Here is a 23,034-nt window from a genome sequence, read left to right on the forward strand (position 1 = left end):
TTGGGGCGGTATTGTTTTGTTGTCTTCTTTTTTGGTACTTTTTGTGGGATTTACCGTTTATAGTTTTTACCATGCCTATGTGTTGACGAACCAAGTCAATTGTGGAACTCAACTTTCAATCTTTTTCGCAACACTATCACGACAACCACCACCCACAACCGACACCTTTTGTAGATCTTTGGTCAATCGCCTCCTAACAATTGTTTGTTGCGATAGAGAGAGAGGGTGAAATGACATAGAGTGAATTTTTCTGATACAAAAGATGAAAATAAAATATTTGAGTATTTGACTAACAAAATCATTGTCTCGAAAACAAAATAAAAATATAGGGACTACATTTTCTAACTAGTCATAAATGAGGACCAACCTAAAATTAACTTCAATGATAATAGAATGGCCCACCCAACCGACACCCCAGTGGATCTGGAATTTTTTTTTTTTTGTTGAAATCAGTGGATCTGGAATTAGTGAAGAAAATAATTAGTAGTGTATATATCACCGCTTCTTCTTCTTCTTTCATTTTTCTTTTCTTCTTTCTTTTTACTTATAAAGAAAAGACCCTACCTTTTTTGACGCTTTGCTCTTTTTTCGGGTTTCCATGTTCCATAAATAAAAACAACCTCAATCCTAATTCCCACCACCTCCATTTCTATTTTTATCTTCCCTCCCTCTCTTTCCTTCTTACTTCCTCTCTCTCTCTTTCTCTCTCTAGAATTTACTACTCCGTCTTTCTCTCTCTAGAATTTTGTTAATATTTTAATACTCCAATAACTTCAGATCTGCCAAAGAAAAATTCGTCAATCTCAAAATTATATTTAAAGATACTCACACTATTATCCTTTTTCTCTCAATCTCTCTCACACACACGCATGGAGCTCTTCTTCTTCTTCTTTCACTCACTCACTTAAAAGATCTCCTACGATTTCTACTCAAGAACAAGGAGAATCATCAGATCTGTTCTGAAAAAGGTGAGTTTTCATTCTATTTGAACTAGATCTTGCGTTTTATCTTTACTTTTTTTTTTTGTGTTGTTTTCATTGATTGTTTATATTAGTAGCTGAGAATTTCATGTTTAGTTTCGTGAACTATATTGAATACTGAAAACCTAGAAGTTTTTCTTTGGTTCTTAGTGTTGTTTTGTTTATTTGTTTACTGTTTTGAGTTTTCTATCAATTTCTTTGAAGAATCGTAGGTTTTGCTTGTAAATTTTGAATTTTGATGTTCTCTATTACTTTTTGTTCAAGATTATATTGTATTCGATGCGGTTTGATTGTAATTCGATGTAGATCTGAACTTCTTTAAGCTCTAGATGAGTTTTTTTGTAGCTTAGAAATCTAATTGTAAATCCTCTGTGTTCTGTAATTACTAGTGAGATTATCTTAATCAGTACTTTAGGTTATTCGTTTTTGTATTCGTGATTTTTTTCAACAGAGTTAAGTAGTTTTAGGCTGTTAGTTACTTAGATTCATCAATTCATGTAGTTTCTGGATTTGAATTTTCAATTACTTTTTCATAGCAGCATGGATATTGCATGCATTTTGTGGTTTTATCTTAGATCTGTTCAATTTAGCTCATGTGTCTTCTTTACACTACCTATTAGCACGGTGAATTTGTCGTTGTCACGTAAATTCCGAATAAAACAACTTAGACGGTGTAGTTTTTTTTTGTGGATTTGTTAGATTTATTGATTGAGAAATATACTTGTAAATGAGAAGTGATGAGATTTATTTGATTTTTGTTCTTTATTCAGTGTTTGGAGAAGAGCTATAAAAAATGGCTAATGGAAAAGGTGGAAGAATGGATAGTAGGAGGTCATCCTCTTATTGTTCGACAGCCGTTATAGTAGGGTTTGTTGCTCTTTGTTTGGTCGGCTTGTGGATGATGACATCTTCACCGTTTGGTTCAGTGCAAAATGTTGACATTTCTCAGGATGTGAAAGAAACAGTAACTGAGACAGAGTCGCGACAATTTGAAGATAGCCCAGGTGATTTACCTGAAGACGCCATGAAAGGAGATTCGAACAACAACAACAAATCTCCTCAGGATGAAGGGAACTCAGAAGTTGAGGATAATCAAAATTCATCTCAGCAAACATCTGAAGATACCACTTCTCAAGAAACCCAGGAAGAGAAACCTGAGACATCTAACACTCAGACAGATCAGGAAGAGACATCTAACACTCAGACTGAAACAAATGTTGGTGAATCGAAGACAGAAGATGTAGAATCAAATTCTGAATCTGGAGAAACCAAAACAGAAGGTGGGGAAACTAATGCAGAGGAACAGAAAGAAACTTCAGATACCCCTGCCGAAACAAAGAAAGAGGATACACCAGAGGTTCAGGAACAAGAAAAAGTGGAGGATAATCAGGAAAAGCAGACAGAGAGCTCCAGTGATAACAAGACTGATAACGAGAAGAAGGACCCGGCCTCAAATGAAGTATTTCCTGATGTAGCCCAGTCGGAGCTTCTAACAGAGACTGGTACGCAAAAAGGAGCCGGGGCATGGTCGACTCAAGCTGTAGAGTCGAAGAATGAAAAGGAAGCACAACAATCTTCTCTAGCCATTGGCGAAGCTTCCGGTTACAGCTGGAAAGTTTGTAATGTGACTGCTGGACCAGATTATATACCATGCTTAGATAATGTTCAAGCCCTTAAACACCTTCATAGTACTAAGCACTATGAACACCGGGAGAGGCATTGCCCTGAAGAAGCACCAACATGCCTTGTCTCTTTGCCTGAAGGATATAAGCGACCAATTGAGTGGCCTAATAGCAGGGACAAGGTACATTATACTAGAACTATCTCCATACGAGGAATAGTTTCCGTATGTATTTTACATTGAAACTCATTCACGTACTGTGTCCTGCAGATTTGGTACCATAATGTCCCACATACCAAGCTTGCGGTAGTGAAGGGGCATCAGAATTGGGTGAAAGTTACTGGTGAATACCTTACTTTTCCTGGCGGTGGAACACAGTTTAAGTATGGAGCTCCACATTACATCGATTTTATTCAAGAAGTAAGAGCTTCGAACTTATACTTCCTTTACTTTCATTTGTAATCTATGGTTTTCCTTTCTTTCTATTACTCCTACTAGTTGGTTATAGGTTGACTTGGACCAAATAAACTGGCAGACTACTTGAGTTTGTTTGTCTGCAAAACAATATAAAAATTAAATAATTTATTTGAGAAGAAACCAGGGATGTGAAGATTTTGCATAGTACCATGTCTTCCCAGAACCTATTAAAGGGCTAAAGGCCAAACATCAAGTTCTAAAAATCATAGTAAAAAAAAGACAATAGATTTTTAAGTGTTTTTGTTGCTGTAGTAGCATTTAGCTTATCCAGTAGGTAACTAATTATTCCATTATATTTTGTTGTTCCTGCTCTTTTCCAGCATTTCACTCTAAATAGTGGTTTGATCTTAACTAGATTGTTGGGTACTTTTATAGAACTGTAGTCCACAGGATTTTCTGGTAACAAGCTTTATGGTCATTGAGTATTTAAGCTACAGTTTAATTGCTAATGCACGAGGGTCACTGGCAACTATGTAAAATCTGTCGTAGGACCCAGTGAATATGCTTCTGCTACTAATTCAGTAATTCTTTTTGAATCCTTTATCACAGGGTGTTCCGGATATTGCATGGGGAAAACGAAGCCGTGTAATATTGGATGTTGGATGTGGAGTTGCTAGCTTTGGAGGATATCTATTTGACAGAGATGTGCTTACCATGTCATTTGCTCCCAAGGATGAGCATGAAGCTCAAGTTCAGTTTGCTCTTGAAAGGGGTATTCCTGCTCTATCTGCTGTCATGGGCACCAAAAGACTACCCTTCCCCGCTAACGTCTTTGACGCTGTCCACTGTGCTCGTTGCAGAGTCCCATGGCACATAGAAGGTATTTTCAAGTTCTGATTCATTTTATAATGCTTCTGTTGTACCTACAGGAGAAGTCATTTAGAACAAATACTGAGAATTAAATATGCAGGTGGTAAACTTCTCCTAGAACTGAATCGTCTGCTCAGGCCGGGTGGATACTTTATTTGGTCAGCTACTCCAGTTTACCAAAAGCTTCCGGAAGATGTCGAGATCTGGGAAGGTAGATTTCTTCCTAGTCTCATGCTGATGTTGGATAGAGGATTAGTCGATCAATTCTTAATCGATCTTATTTTTTTGTACTTATTGCAGCAATGTCTGAATTAACAAAGAAGATGTGTTGGGAATTGGTGACTATCAAAGAGGACAAAGTGGATCTTGTCGGTGCTGCAATATATAGGAAGCCTTTAACAAATGAATGCTACGAGAACAGACAAGAAAATGAACCTCCTCTCTGCAAAAAAAGTGATGATCCTAATGCAGCATGGTAATATAGTTTAAGGCTGTGCTTATTTCTCAATTTGGCATACGAGCTTTTATATATTATTTCTTGAATAGTCTAGTTGGTACTCGAAACTTTGCAAATTTTCGAAAATTACATCTCGGTTTGATGGTTCAAATTTCAAAAATCAGGAACGAGCCACCACTTTGAAGACACGCTTCTAACTAAACATTGGTTATGTTTGTGCAGGAATGTTCCTCTGCAGGCATGTATGCACAAGGTGGCATCAGATTCGTCAGAACGTGGGGCTCAATGGCCAGAGCAATGGCCTGCCAGGTTAGATACAGCACCTTACTGGTTGAAGAGTAGTCAGGTTGGAGTTTACGGAAAGGCAGCACCAGAAGATTTTACAGCAGATAATGAGCACTGGAAACATATTGTCACAAAGTCATATCTTAATGGAATGGGGATCAACTGGTCTTCTTTGAGAAATGTCATGGATATGAGATCTGTTTACGGAGGGTAATATAATGAACCCTTAACATTGATTTTTTTTTCGTACTCGGTCTGTTTATGCTAATTTCTTGCACTTTCTATTAAATGATCTGATTCCAATACATACTTTTTTGCAGGTTTGCTGCTGCTCTAAAAGACTTGAAGGTGTGGGTTATGAATGTAGTTTCAATTGACTCACCAGATACTCTCCCCATTATTTATGAGAGGGGTTTGTTTGGTATGTATCATGACTGGTGTGAATCTTTTAGCACCTACCCTAGATCTTATGATCTTCTTCATGCTGATCATCTTTTCTCCAAGCTCAAAAAGAGGTCAGTTCTATCCCTTATTTGCATTTTCATTACAGTTCTCTTTAAGATTTCATCATTCCCATGGTCATATACTTACTCTTTCTGAAACGAGATACTCTTCTCGTTCGGGCAATACTAGGCATCTAGTTGAGAGATGAAGCTCTAGAGTTGCTTAGATCTAGAATCAGATTGGTTGACCGGGCAACAACCCCATAGACAATATGAACGTTTGTTGACCGGGCAATAACCCCATAGACAATATGAACGTTTGTTGACCGGGCAACAACCCCATAAAAAATTAAAAACACTACCAGCCTCTCATTACTTGATACAGTTTTCGATGCCTTCTGCTACATGATATTAATTAGGGTCGTCTTTTAATGGGGTGCAGGTGCAACTTAGTAGGGGTAATTGCAGAAGTCGATAGGATACTAAGACCCGAAGGAAAACTAATTGTACGCGACAGTGTAGAAATAATTAACGAGGTTGAGAAAATGGCGAAGTCTCTACATTGGGAGGTAAGATTGACTTACACCCAAGATAAAGAAGGATTGCTATGTGTTCAGAAGACAATGTGGCGTCCGAACGAGGTCGAAACAATTGCTTCTGCCATTGCTTAAACCTCCTCTTCGCCGAATTCTGGTTCTGCAATAGTTTAGTGGGGGAGGTCGATGATTTTGCCTCACCCGATTTTAAATTCAAATATGTGATAATTGTATTATGTCTTCTTTCTCTCCTCTCTTTAGACTATATGTATCATTTAGTTTTCCTTTTTTGGGGTTTCTTGCTCATTATTTTTGAGGCTATAAATGTTCTTTAAATGATTTATTAATGAAAAAAAAGTGTATTGCATTGTCAATTACTCTATGCCTATGTGTGTCATTTGATTATGGTGTGATGATGCTTCAAAGTGAAAAAAGTATAAAGACTAAAAACAGGCCTAAACGTAGAAGAAAGACACTAGGGAGGTGGAATAAGGAGCTCCCAGAAAAGGAAGTTGCAACAAGGGAACACACCCACATATAGGGGTGGTGCTATGTGAACAGACCATGTTCAATTGTTCAAACAGCCTATTTAGCAATAATGTGTTCGTTAAATTAAACCACGGACGGTTTGGTGCATCTGGATATTTTGTTGTTCAAAACAAAGTCATTGCATCTGGATATTTTGTTGTTCAAAACAAAGTCATTGTATGCGAGGGTGACATTACCAACTAAAATTATGATTATGGATCTCGGATGGACAGATTGCCTTGACAGTTGACCCATTACTTAGAAGCCGTCTTACAGAGACAGTGTATAGGTAGTTTTTGAAATTGATATGCCACAGGACAGGCTGAGTTTATATACTATGCTCAATGAATAAACAAATAACTTATATATCATGTAAAGTGATTGGTATCTCAATATTTGCAGATTTACAGAGTTGTAGATCCTTAAGAAACAACTCATCCTCATAAGTTAACATATACAATTTTGGGAACTTTTAAAGGTGCCCGAAATTATTGTTATTTGCTGGACCCATAGGAAAGAATCCAGCAAATACTATGGGTCCAGCAAATACTATGACCCTGGTTCAAAATTCCCAAGCACAAGTTGTGCAAATAACCTTGTTTTAAATATTTCCTCGAAAATTACTTGAATTTATAGGCGGATTGAGTTTGGCTTGGGGCCTACTGTGTCGAGCGAGCCCAGAAGAGGCCAACAGGGTGGACAGAGAGGCCCAATCACTTGGGCCCGGGCTCAGATAGCCCAACCCAATGTACACCTCTGTTGTCATGTGAATTCTTGACACTCCCAGTAGTTCTCCCTTAGATGTTGAAATTCTTGAAGTTAGAACAATTTTGTCCAAGATCGGAACTTGGTGGAAGACATTGAATTGTAAAACCCATTCAGAGCCTAGACTTTTGATCCATCTTTTAATGGGACATGTTGGTGGTGAACTTGGGCCTCAGTAGAGAATGAAGATGATGATTTAGAGATTGAGTTGGTGCCTTTAGATGGAGAAGATGAAGGAGAAGGCAAATGCTTAGGCAACATTTGATCCCAATAACTAGTTGGTAATCTTGAGGCTTCTAATAATGTTGATGATGAAATGAAAATCATTAAACCAAGGATTAGACCGAAAACCAAAACTTTCTTCTCCACCCAAGAACTAAACATGATTTCTATACTCTTAATCAAATTAAGGTTCTTAGTAGCTCCTCTCTTGAAGGGTATAAGTACCCTAGAGAAAGAAAGAGAGTGAGAGGTTGGCAATTGCTAATTTGTGTATTAGTTTAAGACATTAGTGTTTCAAATGGCAGACAAGAAAGATATTGATTAGTGATAAAAAGTGTACTTATTGACACACATGTTGCTATTGTTAATTGCTTGCTCCTTTATGACCTAGCTATTAAGGGTCATTGAGAGACTACTATGTATTAGTTTATGAAAAAAAAATTAATGGTCCCAGAATGGACTAATAACACATAAGTTAATAATATCGGCACACGGGTGGCTGCCGACTAGCCGTACTACCTACTCAAGAGTGATCTTTCTCTCACTAATTCATAGTAAACTTTTTGATCGGACGGGTTTAAATTTTTTGAAAATTGTAGTATGGTACAAATTTAAATACAAAACTGAAAACAATCTAAATCAATATATTTTTTGATTTTTTTCATCCTTTAGGCTATACAAAAACACTAGCTGTGTACTTGTGTGGGCTTATATATGTATCCGTAATAGGTATAGTCTGTGCCATAATACTGAAAACAATAATACTTTGGAAAGCTAAAGCAATGAGGACCATAACCAAACTATAGAAAGCAATGACAACCTAACTTTCTCCTTATTAAGTTAATAGTTTTATAAATTCAAATGCAAACCTCAAAAATCCTCCTATTAGATCATGAGATGTCTATTCTGTAAGTTTCTATCATTTAAACCTCATGAAATGACTTCTCATAAAAGCAAAAGTGATCATATATAAGATGCAACTTTCTAATACAAACTTAGACAACAAACTAAAAAGAATTTATATGTAGGAAAGTATGAGTATTTTAGGCCGTTGTCTAATAGATATAAAATATGATTAGTTAACTAGGTTTAGTGTATTGTGATAGTTTGAGTTGTTAGACTGCGTTCTGCCCCCTCTTTAGGGTCACAAAGGGTACCCCACATATTAGAGGATAGCCTTTTAAGTGCAAAGAAAGGCATGATGGAGGTAGTCATGACAATGCTAATCACATTGTATCATGGCATTATAATTTTGTTTAAGAAACTATTAGTTAGAGGAGTAACTCACGCCTGGGCCGGATTTACATGGGCAATTCGGGCTGGATTTACATGGGCTTGAGGCAGGCCACTGGCCGGGCTGACCTAGCGTGACGCTAAGGCGATCTATGGCCCGATTAGACAAAAGTTGTAATCGTACGATAATGTTTGAGCTTCTCTCTCCATTCGTTCCACGCTCAAGTGATATGTCGTCACATCAGGTGGAGGGTTGGGCGAGGGACCAAATGGAGGGATAAATGAATTTTCTCTTAATTTTAACTTGTGGTAGACATTTGAGAGGTGGTAGCGAAATCGGTATAATTTTTTTGCCTCCCAATAGTATAAATAGTTTGTCGAAATGCATGCATGCTCTCTTCTGTCTTCTAATTGTCTAACTATGAAAAAAAAAAGTAATCGGGTAAGTACTTTTTCTTGACAAATATATTACATCAAACTCAAGCAAAAGGACATTCAAAATCAATCACCTCATTTTTACACTTCGACCTAATAATTTTACCTAATAATTGAAGCACATGTAGTGTTCTCATGGGAATTGATTTAGACAATAAAGAGGGATACATTATGCATTCTAGGGTTCAAATAGGTAGATTTTTACACTTCTTTAAAAGCTTTAGAACATCTAAATCTAAGGATGATATAAGAGATGAACCTATAAAACAAAATAAAACAAACCATAATCACCACATTTCTCCACCTACTTTCTTCCCCAAACCCTTCTTCTTTTAACACATCTTCTCCTCTTAATATACAAGTTCCAAAGAAGTAATCCAAACACTTCCCTGATCCTGAAAACTCATTTATCAAAAACCCTTCAAATGGATACTTGAACACTGATATATAGTGCACAAACACCCAATAACTTGGCATCCCATTCTTTGATATGAAGTAACCAGAGAAGAGAAAGAATGAGCCCATAACTCCCGATATTATCGAATTTCCTACTATAAAATTTGGTACTAGAGCACTAAAACATACCACCACCGAGTTCGCCGTATAGAAAACCAACCATATTAATAACAAGAAGTATAAAAACGACGGGAAACTTCGGTTAAGACCCACAAGCCAATATAGTGGTGTAGAGAATAAGAATGCAAGGATTAGAAGAAAAGGTAGGTAAACGAGCCCGTTTGCTGTAACGTAAGATGAAACCCTATAGCTTCCACTTGAGGTCTCCTTCATTAGTATCTCCCTTTCCTGCAAAAAGATGGGTAGAGCTTCTGTAGTGCTAGATAACAAGAATGTCAAGATAAATGCAAATAATCCAACCCTTTCTTCGGACCCTACTATGTCGTCTTTAAGATCGTAAAATATCGAACCCAAGACTAATCCAACTACCAACATTTGAATAGTCCTACAAGTAAAGAGCTCCTTTGTTCGATAAATATTCTTTGAAAATCTATGAGTTAGTATAACAATTTCTCGTAATCTTGAATTAGCAAACCCACAAGGAAAATCCATCTCATGATTAACATTCATAACTTCTTCATCAACTACTTTGGATTGTTGAAAGAGTTGTTGTAGTGTTAACTTACCACTTTTCAACTCATGACCTTCTTCTCCTAGTAGTCTCTTTTGTTCTAGTTGGGTTTGACCTTGAATGTTTAAGATTTTTATCTTTAACTCTTGTTGCTCATGTTGAAGGTCTTCAATGGAATCAATGGCGAAATCTACGACATTGACATGAAGAGGGAGTTGTAGTCCTATCGATAGTAGTTTCACTTGAAGTTGATCAACACTTCCATGGTGTAAAACTGCCCCATTGGCTAACAAAAGAAGTGAGTTAAATAGTTTCACAATTCGAAACCCTGGTTGATGGATACTAAGGATTATAGTCCTTCCATGAGTTTCCGCCATGATTTTTAACATATGGATGATTTGAAGAGCCGACGAACTATCTAGTCCTGATGTTGGTTCGTCGAGAATCAAAACTCTAGGGTCATGTATAACATCAACACCAATTGAAACACGACGTCTTTCACCACCGGAGATCCCGCGAACTCTATCGTCACCCACACGGGCCTTTGTGACATGACTCAAGCCCAATTCTTGGATCAATGCCTTAACTCTTGAATTAAGTTGAGATGATGGAAGCTTGAGCCTGAGCTTAGCACTAAACATGAGAGTCTCTTCAACAGTGAGGAGAGGAAAAAGTGTGTCCTTTTGAGTAACATAGCCAGAGATCTTCTTGAATTGGGCTTTATTAATGGGCTTTCCGTTAACGAAGATCGAAGAGGTTTGAGGAGTAAGTCTACCAGCAAGAACCTCTAACAAAGTAGACTTACCCGCACCGCTTGGACCTACGATCGCAAGGATCTCCCATGGTTTAGCTACACAATTTACATCTTTTAATACGTGTCGAGAACTTGATGCAACCTTCTTGGTTGCTTCTCCTTCTCCATGATCTTCTATACCATTTCTTTGTTCTTGGTCATTTCTATTCAAGAGCTTGAATAAGTATGAAGATTTTTGTGTTTCAATCTTGTAATTGATTCCTAGAGCTTCTATCTCACAACCCCTTTTCTTCATATTGATGAACAACCTCTCTCTCTCTCTCTCTCTCTCAAAAACCCAAGTAAGTAAATAAAAGAAGCTATCAAGTAGTAATAGTCTAGTAAGATGACAAAGATTGAGATGAAAATGAAGGCATTATTATTAGATAGTAGTAAAAGAGATAAGGACCACAAAAATGAAGGCATTACTTATTGAAGTTATATAATTGAGTGGCTAAAATATGAAAGAGTTTGATGAATGAATAGAAGGCTAGCTAATATTATTTGGGATTATTAGAAGGTGGGTTCACGTGCATAACTTATTAATTGGTTCTAAAAACTGTGGAAGATGAATGAAATTGTTGTTTCCAAAAAACAAAAATTATGACAAAGAGAAAAAAATTGTTTGTCCTAGATAGAGAGAGAGGTCACGAGATCATCTCAATTCTTATTTCTACTGGGTGAGATTTTATTTCTAAGGTGGAAAAAAAAAAAAGAATTTTTAATTTCTATGGTTCCCGTGACTTTATAAATCATTGATTAGAGGTGTGAATTTTTTTGGAACTTTTTTGACAACCACAATTTTCTTTTTTCTTTTTTTGGTTATGTATACCATCATAATCTTAATCACCCAACTTGAATTTATCTTGTTTTATACTTTCAAGTACAATGTATTGCTAGGTTAAGTCATATAAAATCACAAGGAAAAGAGGATGACTACACTCACTCATTAGGGGTGGTCGGTTTGAAGCGAAATAAATAAATGTAAGGTACAGGTAGTGTTGATACCTCTCGCCAAAGAAAATCTTATCACTCCCACGAAAAAATATATTCATCCATTGGCTATAAACTTTAATAGTTATTGGGCTGAGACTTGTTATACCTGATCCCTTATATCAGTGTTGGGTGGTTTTGGATCTCTCTCACCTCAAAAGCTAGCTCGAGAGCTAAGATTTTTCCCAACCTTATAAACTAACTCCATGCCCCTTTCACAATCAGTGTGAGATTACCCCAACACTCGGCACGTGGTATAATCTACTGGCCGGCGGGTCCGTTCACATCTTAATCTCATGTTCTTTTTTCAATTTCTAAATTGTGGTGTGTACTAATAGTAAGTATGTCCTATAAAAGTATAAAGGGCCGAATTTGGATAAACTGTCTACCTTTAACTAATGATGGGCTTTCTGAAATAAGTAACCATTGGGCTTAACTAGGCCATTACAAATCTTCCAACACCCATTAGCCATGGCCTGTCTTTAACTGGGCCGGTTCTCAACCTTTAAGATTTCATTTTATTTACACCCACTAGTAGCCGTGAAGGCGTGAAGTAAAATTTTATCCAAGTTGCTAAGATTGAGGTTAACCATTTTTTTATGTTTTAACCCCACACACCTTTGACCTAACTTGGTAGATGGTGGGGTAAATAAGGTGTGGGTTTGACGTGGGGTCCCCTGTACTTGAATTGACCACCACAACTAAAAGGCATTCCCAAATCTAAAAAACAAGTTAACATCAAGTACAAATATGGCCTCTAAGAATAATCTAAGATGGTATATTTAATTGGTAAACTTCAAATGGGTGGTTATCATTTTCATGCATGTGCTTAGCAATTTAAAGTGATAGGGAGGCTAAAATATAGTTTTTCCTTATCGATCCATTTATTTCCGATCGGAGAATGGTCTTTCTGTATGATTGAACTTTTTTTTTTGTTGAAAGTCTATATGATAGAACTTAATTTGGATTCGTTAAGGCAACGAAAACAAAAATGTTTTAACCCGCTAGAATTAAGACAAATGCAGAGATAAACGAACCAGAATTGAAGCTTGAGCCTAAACCTTTTATGTGGTAAAACCCACTACATGGGTCTAACTTTTCTTGAAAACGGACTCCCAATGGAAAAGACTTCCAAGGCTTATCTACTTCGTAATTTTTAATGCTCAAGCGACGTGGGATATTGTTAATAACTCTCCTCAACGTCAAGGTTAGAGTCACTCTGACACCCCCCCTCCCCCCTTCCACAAAGTAGTAAGGTTACTAAGTTTCAATCTGACCTTGAGACACTAGCTTTGATATCTTATTAGTGCCCATATAGGGCAACTCTCCTTGAAAACCGCTTAAACGAAAGTATTAATCAAGACTCATCAACTTTGTACATACTCAAGCGATGCACGTACGATATGCTAGTACTACAGTGGTGTCAATTTGATCGGGTCAGTCTTAACGGGTCTAAAACTAGTGGACCACGCCCTAGTCCGTCAGCCGTTTTACTCATGACCAAAGCCGGGCTGGGCTTGAGTAGCCCAGTCCAATTGTCAACACTAACCTTCAAAATGGAGTAGAGAATTGCTTACACCATATATGACGAAAGGGTAGAGTAAGCAGGCACCAACTTAAAAAAACAGAAAAGAAAAATGTTCCTTAACTTTGACATATCCCACCAAAACTTCCCATAAAACACAATAAAACCAAAAGTTAAAAAAGAAAAGGCAAAGAGAGTGAGAGAGAGGATGCTCTCACTCAAGCACAAAAACCTAACACAATGGTGGTGGTGGTGGTTGGGCTCCACTTCTTCCCTCTCTCTCACAATATTTATCCCTTTTCATTTAAGATTTCTAGTACTTCACCAATACCAAGCACGTAAGAATCTCAATGGGCTAGAGACTAGACAAGTTATAGATCTAAGTGAGAGAGAGAGAGAGAGAGAGAGAGAGAGAGAGAGAGAGAGATCTATTTTCATATTGATTACATAAAGTAATAAACCACTTGAAGTTTGAAGTGGCATCAAGTTTGAGTACATATATACAAAATCATAGCAACAAAGACCAGGGTGGCAGTGTGGTAAAATTTTAAATTCTACCTACTTGTACCTTGATAATCATTTAAAGAATTTTATTCTCTTTGTTTTTCTTCTCCAATAATTTGAAGTTGCAATAAGTAATATGCATTCGTATTTGCATGTTTAATTTGCATTCTACTTCTCGTAATCAAATACTAAAACAAGTCTTCTTCTCAAATATAAACTTATCATTTTACTAAGATCTCATGTATCAGATTGACGAGATGAATGTGAGAATAGTCCCACACGAAAGAAGGGTGATCTAGTAACTAAAAGAATATATTGTTTAGATCTTCTCCACTTACTATCAATTGGTTTGGAGCTGGATAACTACAAAGTTAACATGGTATCAAAGCTAGGCCCACAACTTAATAGATTTAAAAGTCACACTGTACTCCACGCCACTCGAAAATAAAAACACGTGTTAGACTTAAAAAAACCCACACATGCGGGGACGTGTTAGAATAGTCTCACATGGGAGAAAGGTGATCAAGTAACCAAATATAATGCTCAGGTCCTCTCCCCTCATTGTCTATAAGTTTTGAGTTGGATGACCACAAACTTAAAAATGAAAACCACATAATACTCAAATTTTTTCCTTTATGGAATAAGTCGTGTTTGTGAAATTACAACTTTGATTTCTTATACATCTATTTTTGTACTTTCATATATGTGAAATTTGACTCAAAATTTAAGGTGACTTGAATATTTAGTCTTTATAAGATTTGTTTTCGGCTTTAGTTTATGGCAATAGCCATATTTGATTTTTGAAATGTCTATCCAAAGCCACCTTAGGCCTCCGGAGTCACACTTGGTTCAGTTTTCAATAAAAGAGATAGACTATATCGCTATTTAAATCACAACAACGATTTGAACGAGACAGGCGTAAGTTAATCAAAATCATACTGGTTGGACGTAGAATATGCTGGCATGGAAAGACACCTCAGACAGTTTCACATTTCAAAGTCTAAACTAATCCCATTTGATGGCTAACTAAATTATCTTGTCCCTTTTTCATGACTTTATTTCCAATTCATTTGCCACCATATACATGATTTGGATCCACTGTGTTATCATTTTCCTCTTACCTAAGTCTAATGTTGTGGTTGTGAATGATATTTTTATGATGTATGCATGACATGTTATGAGTCAACTCTTTTGTCAAAATGAATGTAGTCAATAAGTATTAAAATAAAAACAAAAACTACTAGTGAGTGAGAGTTAGATTGAATTGAATACACACTTTTAGAATGTTTCAAACTTGATTATTAATTTGTATAATCATACATATTAATCAACTTGGGAATTTTACAACTTGCTAATCCCATTGTGGAGATAAATGGTGCATAAAATATTTTAGTATGTAATTTCACCAAAGTCATTAGTTTGTATTTGGGTACAAGTAACTAGTAATGATTGGGCAAACTTATGTCATCAAGATCATCTAATGATAAGAAAACTTCATCCAACCCTGATAATTCTGTCCCATCATCTTCATCATTATCACCACCATGATAATAACCTTCTTCAGAACAGTCTCCATTTGATTGCTCAAAAACTCTGCATACAACCCACTTACTTGATTCCTGCAAATATTATTTATAATACAATCATTTATGGAGAAAAAGCTTAGTCAAATCAACCACAAATTATCACCTAAGCTGGCGATAATAGTGTTTCACAACGGGTCGTGCAGTTTTAGCACGAACACTTCATGGGTCGTGGCGTGGGAGCCATGCTTGGAACGCTATACACCTTAAGTGGCCGTGTCGTTGTGTGGCCAGACTCTACATGATTGTTTCGGTGGGGCGAGTTAGTTCTAGGCTTGGCCCCATGAGAAATGTGTGGATGGTGGTTTGTGGCCAACCTTACCCACTGGACCTACCTCTCATGTTAAAACTATGCCGAAAACGACCTTATGTCTAGCCACATATTCCGGCCGAAATTGAGATTGCGAGAGAATACTAATAATACAAAATTTCCACCTAACTAAATGAGTCGACTTTATAAAGAGAACTTACAATTTTATGGTTTAACAAAGCCCTTCTTTGATGAGAAGATCTACTAGTGCTACCCGTACTATCGACGCTCGAGGTAGAAGTACCGCAACGTGAACCAGATAACCGATATTCATGCATAATCCAATTAGTTTTCAGGCCTTGAGCCGTATAAAAAACAAAATACTTCTTCAAACCTGTGACTTTCTTATGTGGTATCATAATTTGTTCTTCTTGATTGATATCCATTGCCATCCAATACCCACTTGTCGAAACTCTATTCGAAGTCTTTCTGCTAAAGAAATACCATTGATAATTGTCTCCTGCCAATGCCTTACCTATATATTGATAGACATGTAACAAACTTCATAAACATATATACATATATTATACATGTTTTTTTTGTACTTGTGGTACGTAAATTTGTAAAAATATGTGTAGACTATATTATGTATATACGTACCATTTAGATCCCAAGGGTCATACGGATAGAGACCAAGATCGGGAATAATATCGGGGACAACGGGTGCACGTGATACCTTACGATAGAGGAAATGAGTGATGAGTTCTTGATCGGTGGGATTGAATCGAAAACCAGGAGGTAAGTTTATGATATTCTTATCTCCCATGTTAAAAATAAGACTATGAGTAAGGAAGAAATGAGAAGAATGGAAGGAAGGAAGTGTGTTAAGAGTAATAGTGCATGGTGTTAACATTTATATAGTGGAGGGAGAAAGAAAGGTGGAAAGAGAGAGGAAAGAAGATAAAATAGCACTCCCTTGTGTGCGCGCGTGCCCAAGGAAAGAGAAATTGGAGAGGAATTTTTAGAGATAGAGACAACTTAGAGTGAGAGGAGGAGAACTTGGAGAGGGAGAGAAGAAGTTATGTTATGCTAAAAGGGGGAGAAAAAGATTGATGTCAAAGGTGGTTTAATCATTTACTTCACTTCCAAATATATATGTGGAGATGTTTGTGACGGTCTACGTCTCAAAATAGACACGATTTCGATTGGTTCGATTTACGGAAGAGATTCGTAGATAGATTGCAGTGGTTGTGGCGCGGTGCCACTTCGGTGTTATTTCTCTTTATTGATGGTTTTGATTTAAATTAAAAGTTATACTTTTATACACAAAGAACCATATAATGTATATATGTATCACATAGGTTGTATAAGGATGTATGAACTTGTGCAAGATGAGTTAACTGAGTTCTGATGGTTCGGCTTGGAACCGGAGTAGATTAGAATATCTATATTTCTTTTTAGCTTCCGTTGTGTTTGTGTATGTGAAGGTATGGTTTGCATGAAAGGTTTTACAGACACAATCGATCTGATTTATAGAAGAAATTCTGTCAAATTTTAGTCACGTCTGTGAATTATCGGGACTAGCTCGAGCCTATATATGGGGCATGAGGTGTCACAATGTTACGTTCTTTCACCACATAAAAACGATAACATTCATTCACCACATAGAAATGATAACATTTTAGACAAGAAATGTGAAGTTTGCATGATCAGAGTCTCGTCACAACATCATGTTTTTTCTATTATCAAACTTAGTTGTCAATTTTTGAGGAGAAAGAAGCATTTCTATTCATACCTATATTAGGGACAATTTTATGGGATGTGTTGTGGAAAATAGCATTTACCATAGCATTGATAAAAGTGAAAGAGTTTATTAGATTCACCACGAAAAAATCTTAAATAATTTACAAATAAGAGAGATTTCAAAATGAGCTTTCAATTGCTATAAAAACACATCAATTGTTAAGACAATCTTTGTCAAAGGTATCACATAATTCAAACAAAGTCCATGAGTACTTGTTGACAATCCAAAGTAAATCCTTCTTTTTTGCAAGTAAGAAGAAAGAAGGTGTTTTACTTTTCACTTTTACAAGGTAAATGATTCTTTTATGTTAAATTAGAGTTATGATATTGCAATTCAAAACCTAATTGTCAACTCCATGTGCTTTCAATTGCAACCAAAAGATAAAAAAAATCCAAATGCTTTCCAAGTTAATTTGTCAAGAAACATAGAAACTTTTGCAAAAAAAAGAAACATAGATACCATTGTGAAATTAATTCCTACCAAATTAACTATATACCTTTCTAGTTAAGGTTAATTACTATTTAGACCCCACATTCTAACCAACTCATATTTTCAAGTCCACATTTTGATTTTGAACTCCCTAACTAACTATTTATTCTTTTCAACAAAAAAAAAAACTAACTATTTATTAATCGTTTAATTTCGAAGTCTTTAATGTTGCACTTCCTTTTTAATTCTCTCTCTCGAGGTTTCTGTTTCTCTTTTGTCGCTTAAAAAATCGAACTCTCAGACAGAAATGTGATTTCATATCTCGAGTCAGATTTTGTATCTTAATTCGGAAAAAGAAGAAAAGAAAATACCACTAGCACAATTTCATATTCAAGTAGGGTTTTATTAGTTGGAAGAACTACCAAGTACCAGAGTTACATGCAGAGAACACAGGTAGTTTTGTTATAGTAGCTCAAGTCCTACTTACTAATTTAACATTGAAAAACAGTGGAAAATTCAAGTAGGTTGGCCATTTTACCAACTAAGTAATGAAACATTGTTGTTCGTGGAGGGCGAAAACGAATCACAAGGATGGAGCAGCCTGAGCTTCATTTAAAGAATCTTGAACAGCCTTCAAGAGCAACGGCATAAGCTTCTGATTGGTAACGATAATTCCAGTGTCAAGATCCAGATATTTGCCCTTAGAGAAATCCAAAGGTTTTCCTGCAGCATCGGTGACTACAGCACCAGCTTCTGTAATACACCAATAAACATGAAATCAGAGAAAATGAAGAAGGCAAACTTTTAATCATTTTATATGCAAGATTTTTTTTTTTTTTTGAGAAATCGACTACGATAGTTGATACAAGGCATTGATACATCATGAAGATGTGATGAGCACGATAACCGCCTAATTTAAACCATAATGAAAGAGGCCTAAAGCCCGACAATATGAAAGAGGCCTAAAGCCCGACAAATTTATTACAATATGTATTTTATATATTGCCTAAATTACATGAAATAAATCTTGATGGCAAACTGCTTCCACCGAGACTCGATCCCACGACCTCATGGACTTAAGAGGGGTGTCCAGCCATTACACCAAAGGGTGGTGGACTATATGCAAGAACTTAAATAGCTTTATCCGAGCTTATTTTAGACAATAGCGTAATGCGTTTAAACCATTGAACTGTAAGGATTCAAACTATGTGTTTCTGATTTCGACTATCACCCAAGGAAAGCTAGCAAGAACCCTAAAATTTGGTGATACATGTGAGACCCCCACAGTTACTATAGATACTGTTTACTCGCAAATCAGACCCCCACAGTTACTATAGATACTGTTTACTCGCAAGATGAACATTGGTCTATCAAAAATTAATGTTTAAACCTTAATGATCCCCATTCACCAAAGTTTAAGAAACCCCAAGAACAAATAGTACTAAATGAACATTATTATACCAGTAACGACAATGCATCCGGCTGCATGATCCCAAATCTTTTCTCTGTAGCCCTTATGGGGAAACCGTAAATATATAGCGCCGTCTCCTCTAGATAATGCTCCATATTTAGCCTGGCTATCTATTCTGACTGGTGGTGCTTGGACACCTAGTTTCTGTTCCAGATATAGTATTAAAACATATTCGTGTATATCTCGATAGAAAATGGAAATAGGCATTAGAATGTTTTTTAGATGTTGGTGTTTCGAAGAGCTATATGGGATTTGATACCTTTGCTATGGAGCTGGACAAACCGCGCAAGGTATGTGCTGCTTCAAATGATTCAAAGAACGATGCTTCAGCAGGGTTTTCAATGGCACTAACGTGAACCTGAAGGGCGATAAGAAACTCCACAGCATAAATTTCTTAATAGAAATAAGAATATAGAACAATAAATGTAAATAGTGTTTACGATTATTGACCTTTTTAGTTGATGAGCCATCCAAAGACTCCATGTATGTTCCAGAACCAACAGTAGCATAAAAAAGACAACCAATTTGATTCTGTGAAGACTGATCATGACTGGTAATTGATGTTACGGGAAGATTTGGACAACCCAAGATACCCAAAACAACTTTTCCCTCCTCTAGCAATGCTAATGCAATAGCATATTGATCTCCTCTTACGAATCTATAATCAATTATCGTAACATTAAATAAGATAAAAAATACAGATCTCACTTCAGATTTGATATGTGGATTTTGGCCCGTTTACTACACTAAGCAAGCCCCAAAAATAGCTAAAAGGAATGAAAGAGAGAGAAAAATAATAAGCAGAAGGGCGTTCTATTGATTGAAAGACACTTCGGAAGTCTTTTACATGTTCATACGACAGAAACATGTAGGGAACTTGAATTTGTGAAAAGCTCAAGTATTGCTAATTCTACTTGACCCAACTTAGAATGGTTACAAATTTACAATATGGGTTCAGGACCACAGAATAGGAAGGCTCGACAGTACTACCAAAGAACAGCTTGATTCCCACTGAAGGCCACCAGGCACCAGTTCAACCATAATAGTTCGATTGAATTGGAAGTACATTTATTTGAATTTATAAGTAAATTTTCAAGTCCGGACTACCAAGCTCACCCTTTTGTGCCATCTATTGGATCCAAGACCCAATGCCGCCCATGTGGACCACCTTCAGATTTGCCAGCATCAATGGCAGAAAGAACATCGTCTGCTGATAAAACCTTGTATGCTCCATCACTGGTTAGAGTATCATTCATAAGTTCAGTTATCCGCCCAAGCACTTCTTGTGAGCCATCGCTTCGAAGATCTCCGGTATCCTGGAATCAAAATAAAAAATGAGGATGGATACTTAAAGGGGAACGTCAATAAGCAATAACTTCTAAATCTCTATGATACGAGATTCCCCTAACTAAGCGTACACCAGATGGCCGGCATTATAGAGAAATTTATAATTTTGCTTATATGTGTTTTCTGAGTTTTCACATTATAGTTTATAGAGGATAATTAGATTTGTATTAATATTATTTAGTTATATGTAGTCTCTACAAAAGCGTTTACATCGATATCTTGGGATGTAATAGTAGCAATCACATAATGTAAGATTAACTACTTACTGCCTAACATGAATATTTACCTCTTCTGCTACCAAAGAGAAGGATTCAGAACAAAGTTCTTTTTCCAACACGTAGCTGACCAATGCTTGTGAACCTGCAAAAGTTCATCAATAGAAATCTAGAAAATCTTTCTTTTTTGTAAGTAACAAAGCTTTACCAGTGAATCTAAAGTTTCTAATGTATTCATTATTGAGAGCCTCAGATTTGACAAAAACCAGGCGAGAAAGTACTGAACTTGGATCAGTACAATGATACATGCTGAACAAAACTGAACATCAATCGTCTGGCAAGCGGAGATAGACCAAAATCTCACAAGTTCATGAATACGCTTTCATAAGTTCATAATACATGCCAAACAAAACTGATTCTTGTAAGTATAACACACTTTCACAAGTTCATGATATAGTCTAAATTTCAGTTTTTGTTGCCAAATTCATGCAAACATTTCATAATTGTTTCCTTTCCTAGCAGTTAAGTAGATAGCATAACACCATAATTTTTTGAACTGGCCATATTTGTAAATATCCACGAGATTCAAAGCATTAGTCATTTATTCTACAACATGAACTATTTTTTCGTTTTTCTCCTACTAGAACGAAAATTCTCATTTTGCTATCACAGGTGTACTAAGTGACTATGGGGTTTGTTTCCAGCACATGTATCATGTTGAGACGGCAAAAGAATTGATTTTGGTGTATCCATGTTATAAACATATATAGTATCACAAATAGAGTACTATATAACCATATGAAATGGAGGTAGATAACAAACCATAGTCTGCCACTGTGACTGGACTTTTATCCGATTTTGATTGAACGTCTGATTGCAAAAGTATCTTTTGCACCTTCTGCATAAATAAGAGTATGTGTTCAGAACTTACTAAGAAGAAGGAAAATCACTTACAGGAGACGATCCAAATCGATTAAATGGATAAGAAAAATCGACCGCATTGGTACTGAGCCAGAAGAGTACGTAACCGGTTGCCTTAAAAACGTGAGATTTGGTAAACATAAAGAAAAATGCAAGTGTTTCATTATTAGGATACAAGATATTAATCAAATCTGTGACATATTGACTAGGAATCACTAAAAGAACCCTTATAAAAGAATGATAAATATGAAGAAAAGCAACTAAAACCCTTGAAATGTGAGCAATAATCCATCACCCATTTCCTCAGTCCAGTTTAATTTATCCCCTATTGATCAAGCTCAATATAGATGGGGTTTCTCCTGTTCCCACTAATCATAAACAAGTAAAAAAACAACCCTTCCACTACCCTTTCCCCCAAATTGAAATCTGCAAATGCCATGACCTAGGTTTTGCTCAACTGATGATTTTACGAAGTGGGTTTATCAAATTACGAATCAGAAGTTACAGGAAAAATACAAAAGAACATAACCAACAAGAAAATGAGCAGTATTGAGAAAGAAGGATCTTGCCTGGCAGAATCGAGAAGCAATGGTGACAGCCTTCTTTGCAGCAGCTAATTCCTTCTGGTAAGACATTGAAGACATTGAAACAGTAGTTTTGGGATGAAGAGACAAGAGAGGTTTCTTTGATGAGGGAGAAAGAAGAAGAAAGGAGGGAGAAGAAGAAGATAATCTGAATGTTGACTTTAAAGTAGTAGCAGGAGAACTCAGAAATGTAAATGTTGATGCCATGGCCATGTTCACAGTTTTAATGTTTTATTTAATATTTTTTGGAAGGCTAAATTCTAATGATATAGAAATCATAAATATTTTAACAAAAAAAAAAATACAAATCATAAAATTTTACTCTAGGATTGTGCAGGTTCTAGGTATAGGGAGGGTGACAAAACTATTTGTTTCAGCACTTTAACATCTCACTGTTTTAAATGTACGTTACTAGACGCAATAAGCACTCTGTTAAAATGAATTTGACATGATGTACACACAAGACACATACTCTGAAAGCGAGTAGCAAATCTATACGGGTATTCGACGAGAGGACGAATACTCGTCTCTCTGTTGGATGTCTTGTACGTGAAAGGACGTCACTAGGTGCTGATTAGAATAACGTGAACTTTTTAACTAAAGCAAAAGTTATTATTATCTAGATTCTCATATTTCAATATTTTCTTTGTTAGCATGAAGAAAACTGCATCTCTACCGTTTGGCACGACAAGGAACTCAGTTTCAGAGTCGCACATAATTAATACAAGTGAATACT

The 23,034-nt window shown here is 36.3% G+C and overlaps 4 protein-coding genes across 4 annotated transcripts; 1 reads left to right on the forward strand and 3 right to left on the reverse strand.

Annotated features, from left to right (window-relative positions):
* The first annotated feature begins 640 nt into the window (after window positions 1-640).
* On the forward strand, window positions 641-5,983 carry LOC147534895 (putative methyltransferase PMT24). The gene is made up of 9 exons (XM_086648992.1): window positions 641-968; window positions 1,751-2,784; window positions 2,872-3,021; window positions 3,628-3,898; window positions 3,989-4,099; window positions 4,189-4,363; window positions 4,568-4,840; window positions 4,951-5,145; window positions 5,516-5,983. The coding sequence occupies exons 2-9, from the start codon at window positions 1,774-1,776 to the stop codon at window positions 5,742-5,744; spliced, it is 2,415 nt and encodes an 804-aa protein (XP_086505118.1). The 5' UTR covers window positions 641-968; window positions 1,751-1,773; the 3' UTR covers window positions 5,745-5,983.
* Window positions 5,984-8,792: 2,809 nt separating this feature from the next.
* On the reverse strand, window positions 8,793-11,079 carry ABCG5 (ABC-2 type transporter family protein). Its single transcript, XM_086649059.1, has one exon. The coding sequence runs from the start codon at window positions 10,926-10,928 to the stop codon at window positions 8,994-8,996; it is 1,935 nt and encodes a 644-aa protein (XP_086505185.1). The 5' UTR covers window positions 10,929-11,079; the 3' UTR covers window positions 8,793-8,993.
* Window positions 11,080-14,970: 3,891 nt separating this feature from the next.
* XND1 (xylem NAC domain 1) lies at window positions 14,971-16,416 on the reverse strand. The gene is made up of 3 exons (XM_086648287.1): window positions 16,188-16,416; window positions 15,749-16,062; window positions 14,971-15,313 (listed from the first exon to the last, which is right to left on the reverse strand). The coding sequence occupies exons 1-3, from the start codon at window positions 16,351-16,353 to the stop codon at window positions 15,134-15,136; spliced, it is 660 nt and encodes a 219-aa protein (XP_086504413.1). The 5' UTR covers window positions 16,354-16,416; the 3' UTR covers window positions 14,971-15,133.
* A 1,726-nt stretch (window positions 16,417-18,142) lies between these two features.
* LOC147534898 (3'(2'),5'-bisphosphate nucleotidase 1-like) lies at window positions 18,143-22,815 on the reverse strand. Its single transcript, XM_086648994.1, has 8 exons — window positions 22,284-22,815; window positions 21,616-21,691; window positions 20,865-20,938; window positions 20,348-20,547; window positions 19,682-19,889; window positions 19,491-19,589; window positions 19,222-19,375; window positions 18,143-18,513 (listed from the first exon to the last, which is right to left on the reverse strand). The coding sequence occupies exons 1-8, from the start codon at window positions 22,509-22,511 to the stop codon at window positions 18,344-18,346; spliced, it is 1,209 nt and encodes a 402-aa protein (XP_086505120.1). The 5' UTR covers window positions 22,512-22,815; the 3' UTR covers window positions 18,143-18,343.
* Between the last annotated feature and the right edge of the window lie 219 nt (window positions 22,816-23,034).

The sequence above is a fragment of the Eschscholzia californica genome, unplaced genomic scaffold, assembly GCF_041429995.1.
Source record: "Eschscholzia californica isolate CP2 unplaced genomic scaffold, dmEscCali1.0.p SCAF_6, whole genome shotgun sequence".
NCBI classification, from domain to species: domain Eukaryota; kingdom Viridiplantae; phylum Streptophyta; class Magnoliopsida; order Ranunculales; family Papaveraceae; genus Eschscholzia; species Eschscholzia californica.

What these genes read in the sequence shown, in the direction of transcription:
- XND1 (XM_086648287.1), bottom strand. Translation starts at nt 16,353, where the DNA reads ATGGGAGATAAGAATATCATAAACTTACCTCCTGGTTTTCGATTCAAT. An exon ending in TGACCCTTGGGATCTAAATG is followed by an intron (nt 16,063 to 16,187) that starts GTACGTATATAC and finishes ATCAATATATAG; the next exon opens with GTAAGGCATTGGCAGGAGAC. An exon ending in CTTTGTTAAACCATAAAATT is followed by an intron (nt 15,314 to 15,748) that starts GTAAGTTCTCTT and finishes TAATATTTGCAG; the next exon opens with GAATCAAGTAAGTGGGTTGT.
- ABCG5 (XM_086649059.1), bottom strand. Translation starts at nt 10,928, where the DNA reads ATGAAGAAAAGGGGTTGTGAGATAGAAGCTCTAGGAATCAATTACAAG.
- LOC147534895 (XM_086648992.1), top strand. Translation starts at nt 1,774, where the DNA reads ATGGCTAATGGAAAAGGTGGAAGAATGGATAGTAGGAGGTCATCCTCT. An exon ending in GGCCTAATAGCAGGGACAAG is followed by an intron (nt 2,785 to 2,871) that starts GTACATTATACT and finishes TGTGTCCTGCAG; the next exon opens with ATTTGGTACCATAATGTCCC. An exon ending in AGTCCCATGGCACATAGAAG is followed by an intron (nt 3,899 to 3,988) that starts GTATTTTCAAGT and finishes TTAAATATGCAG; the next exon opens with GTGGTAAACTTCTCCTAGAA.
- LOC147534898 (XM_086648994.1), bottom strand. Translation starts at nt 22,511, where the DNA reads ATGGCCATGGCATCAACATTTACATTTCTGAGTTCTCCTGCTACTACT. An exon ending in TTGCTTCTCGATTCTGCCAG is followed by an intron (nt 21,692 to 22,283) that starts GCAAGATCCTTC and finishes TTATTTATGCAG; the next exon opens with AAGGTGCAAAAGATACTTTT. An exon ending in ATGGCTCATCAACTAAAAAG is followed by an intron (nt 19,590 to 19,681) that starts GTCAATAATCGT and finishes ATCGCCCTTCAG; the next exon opens with GTTCACGTTAGTGCCATTGA.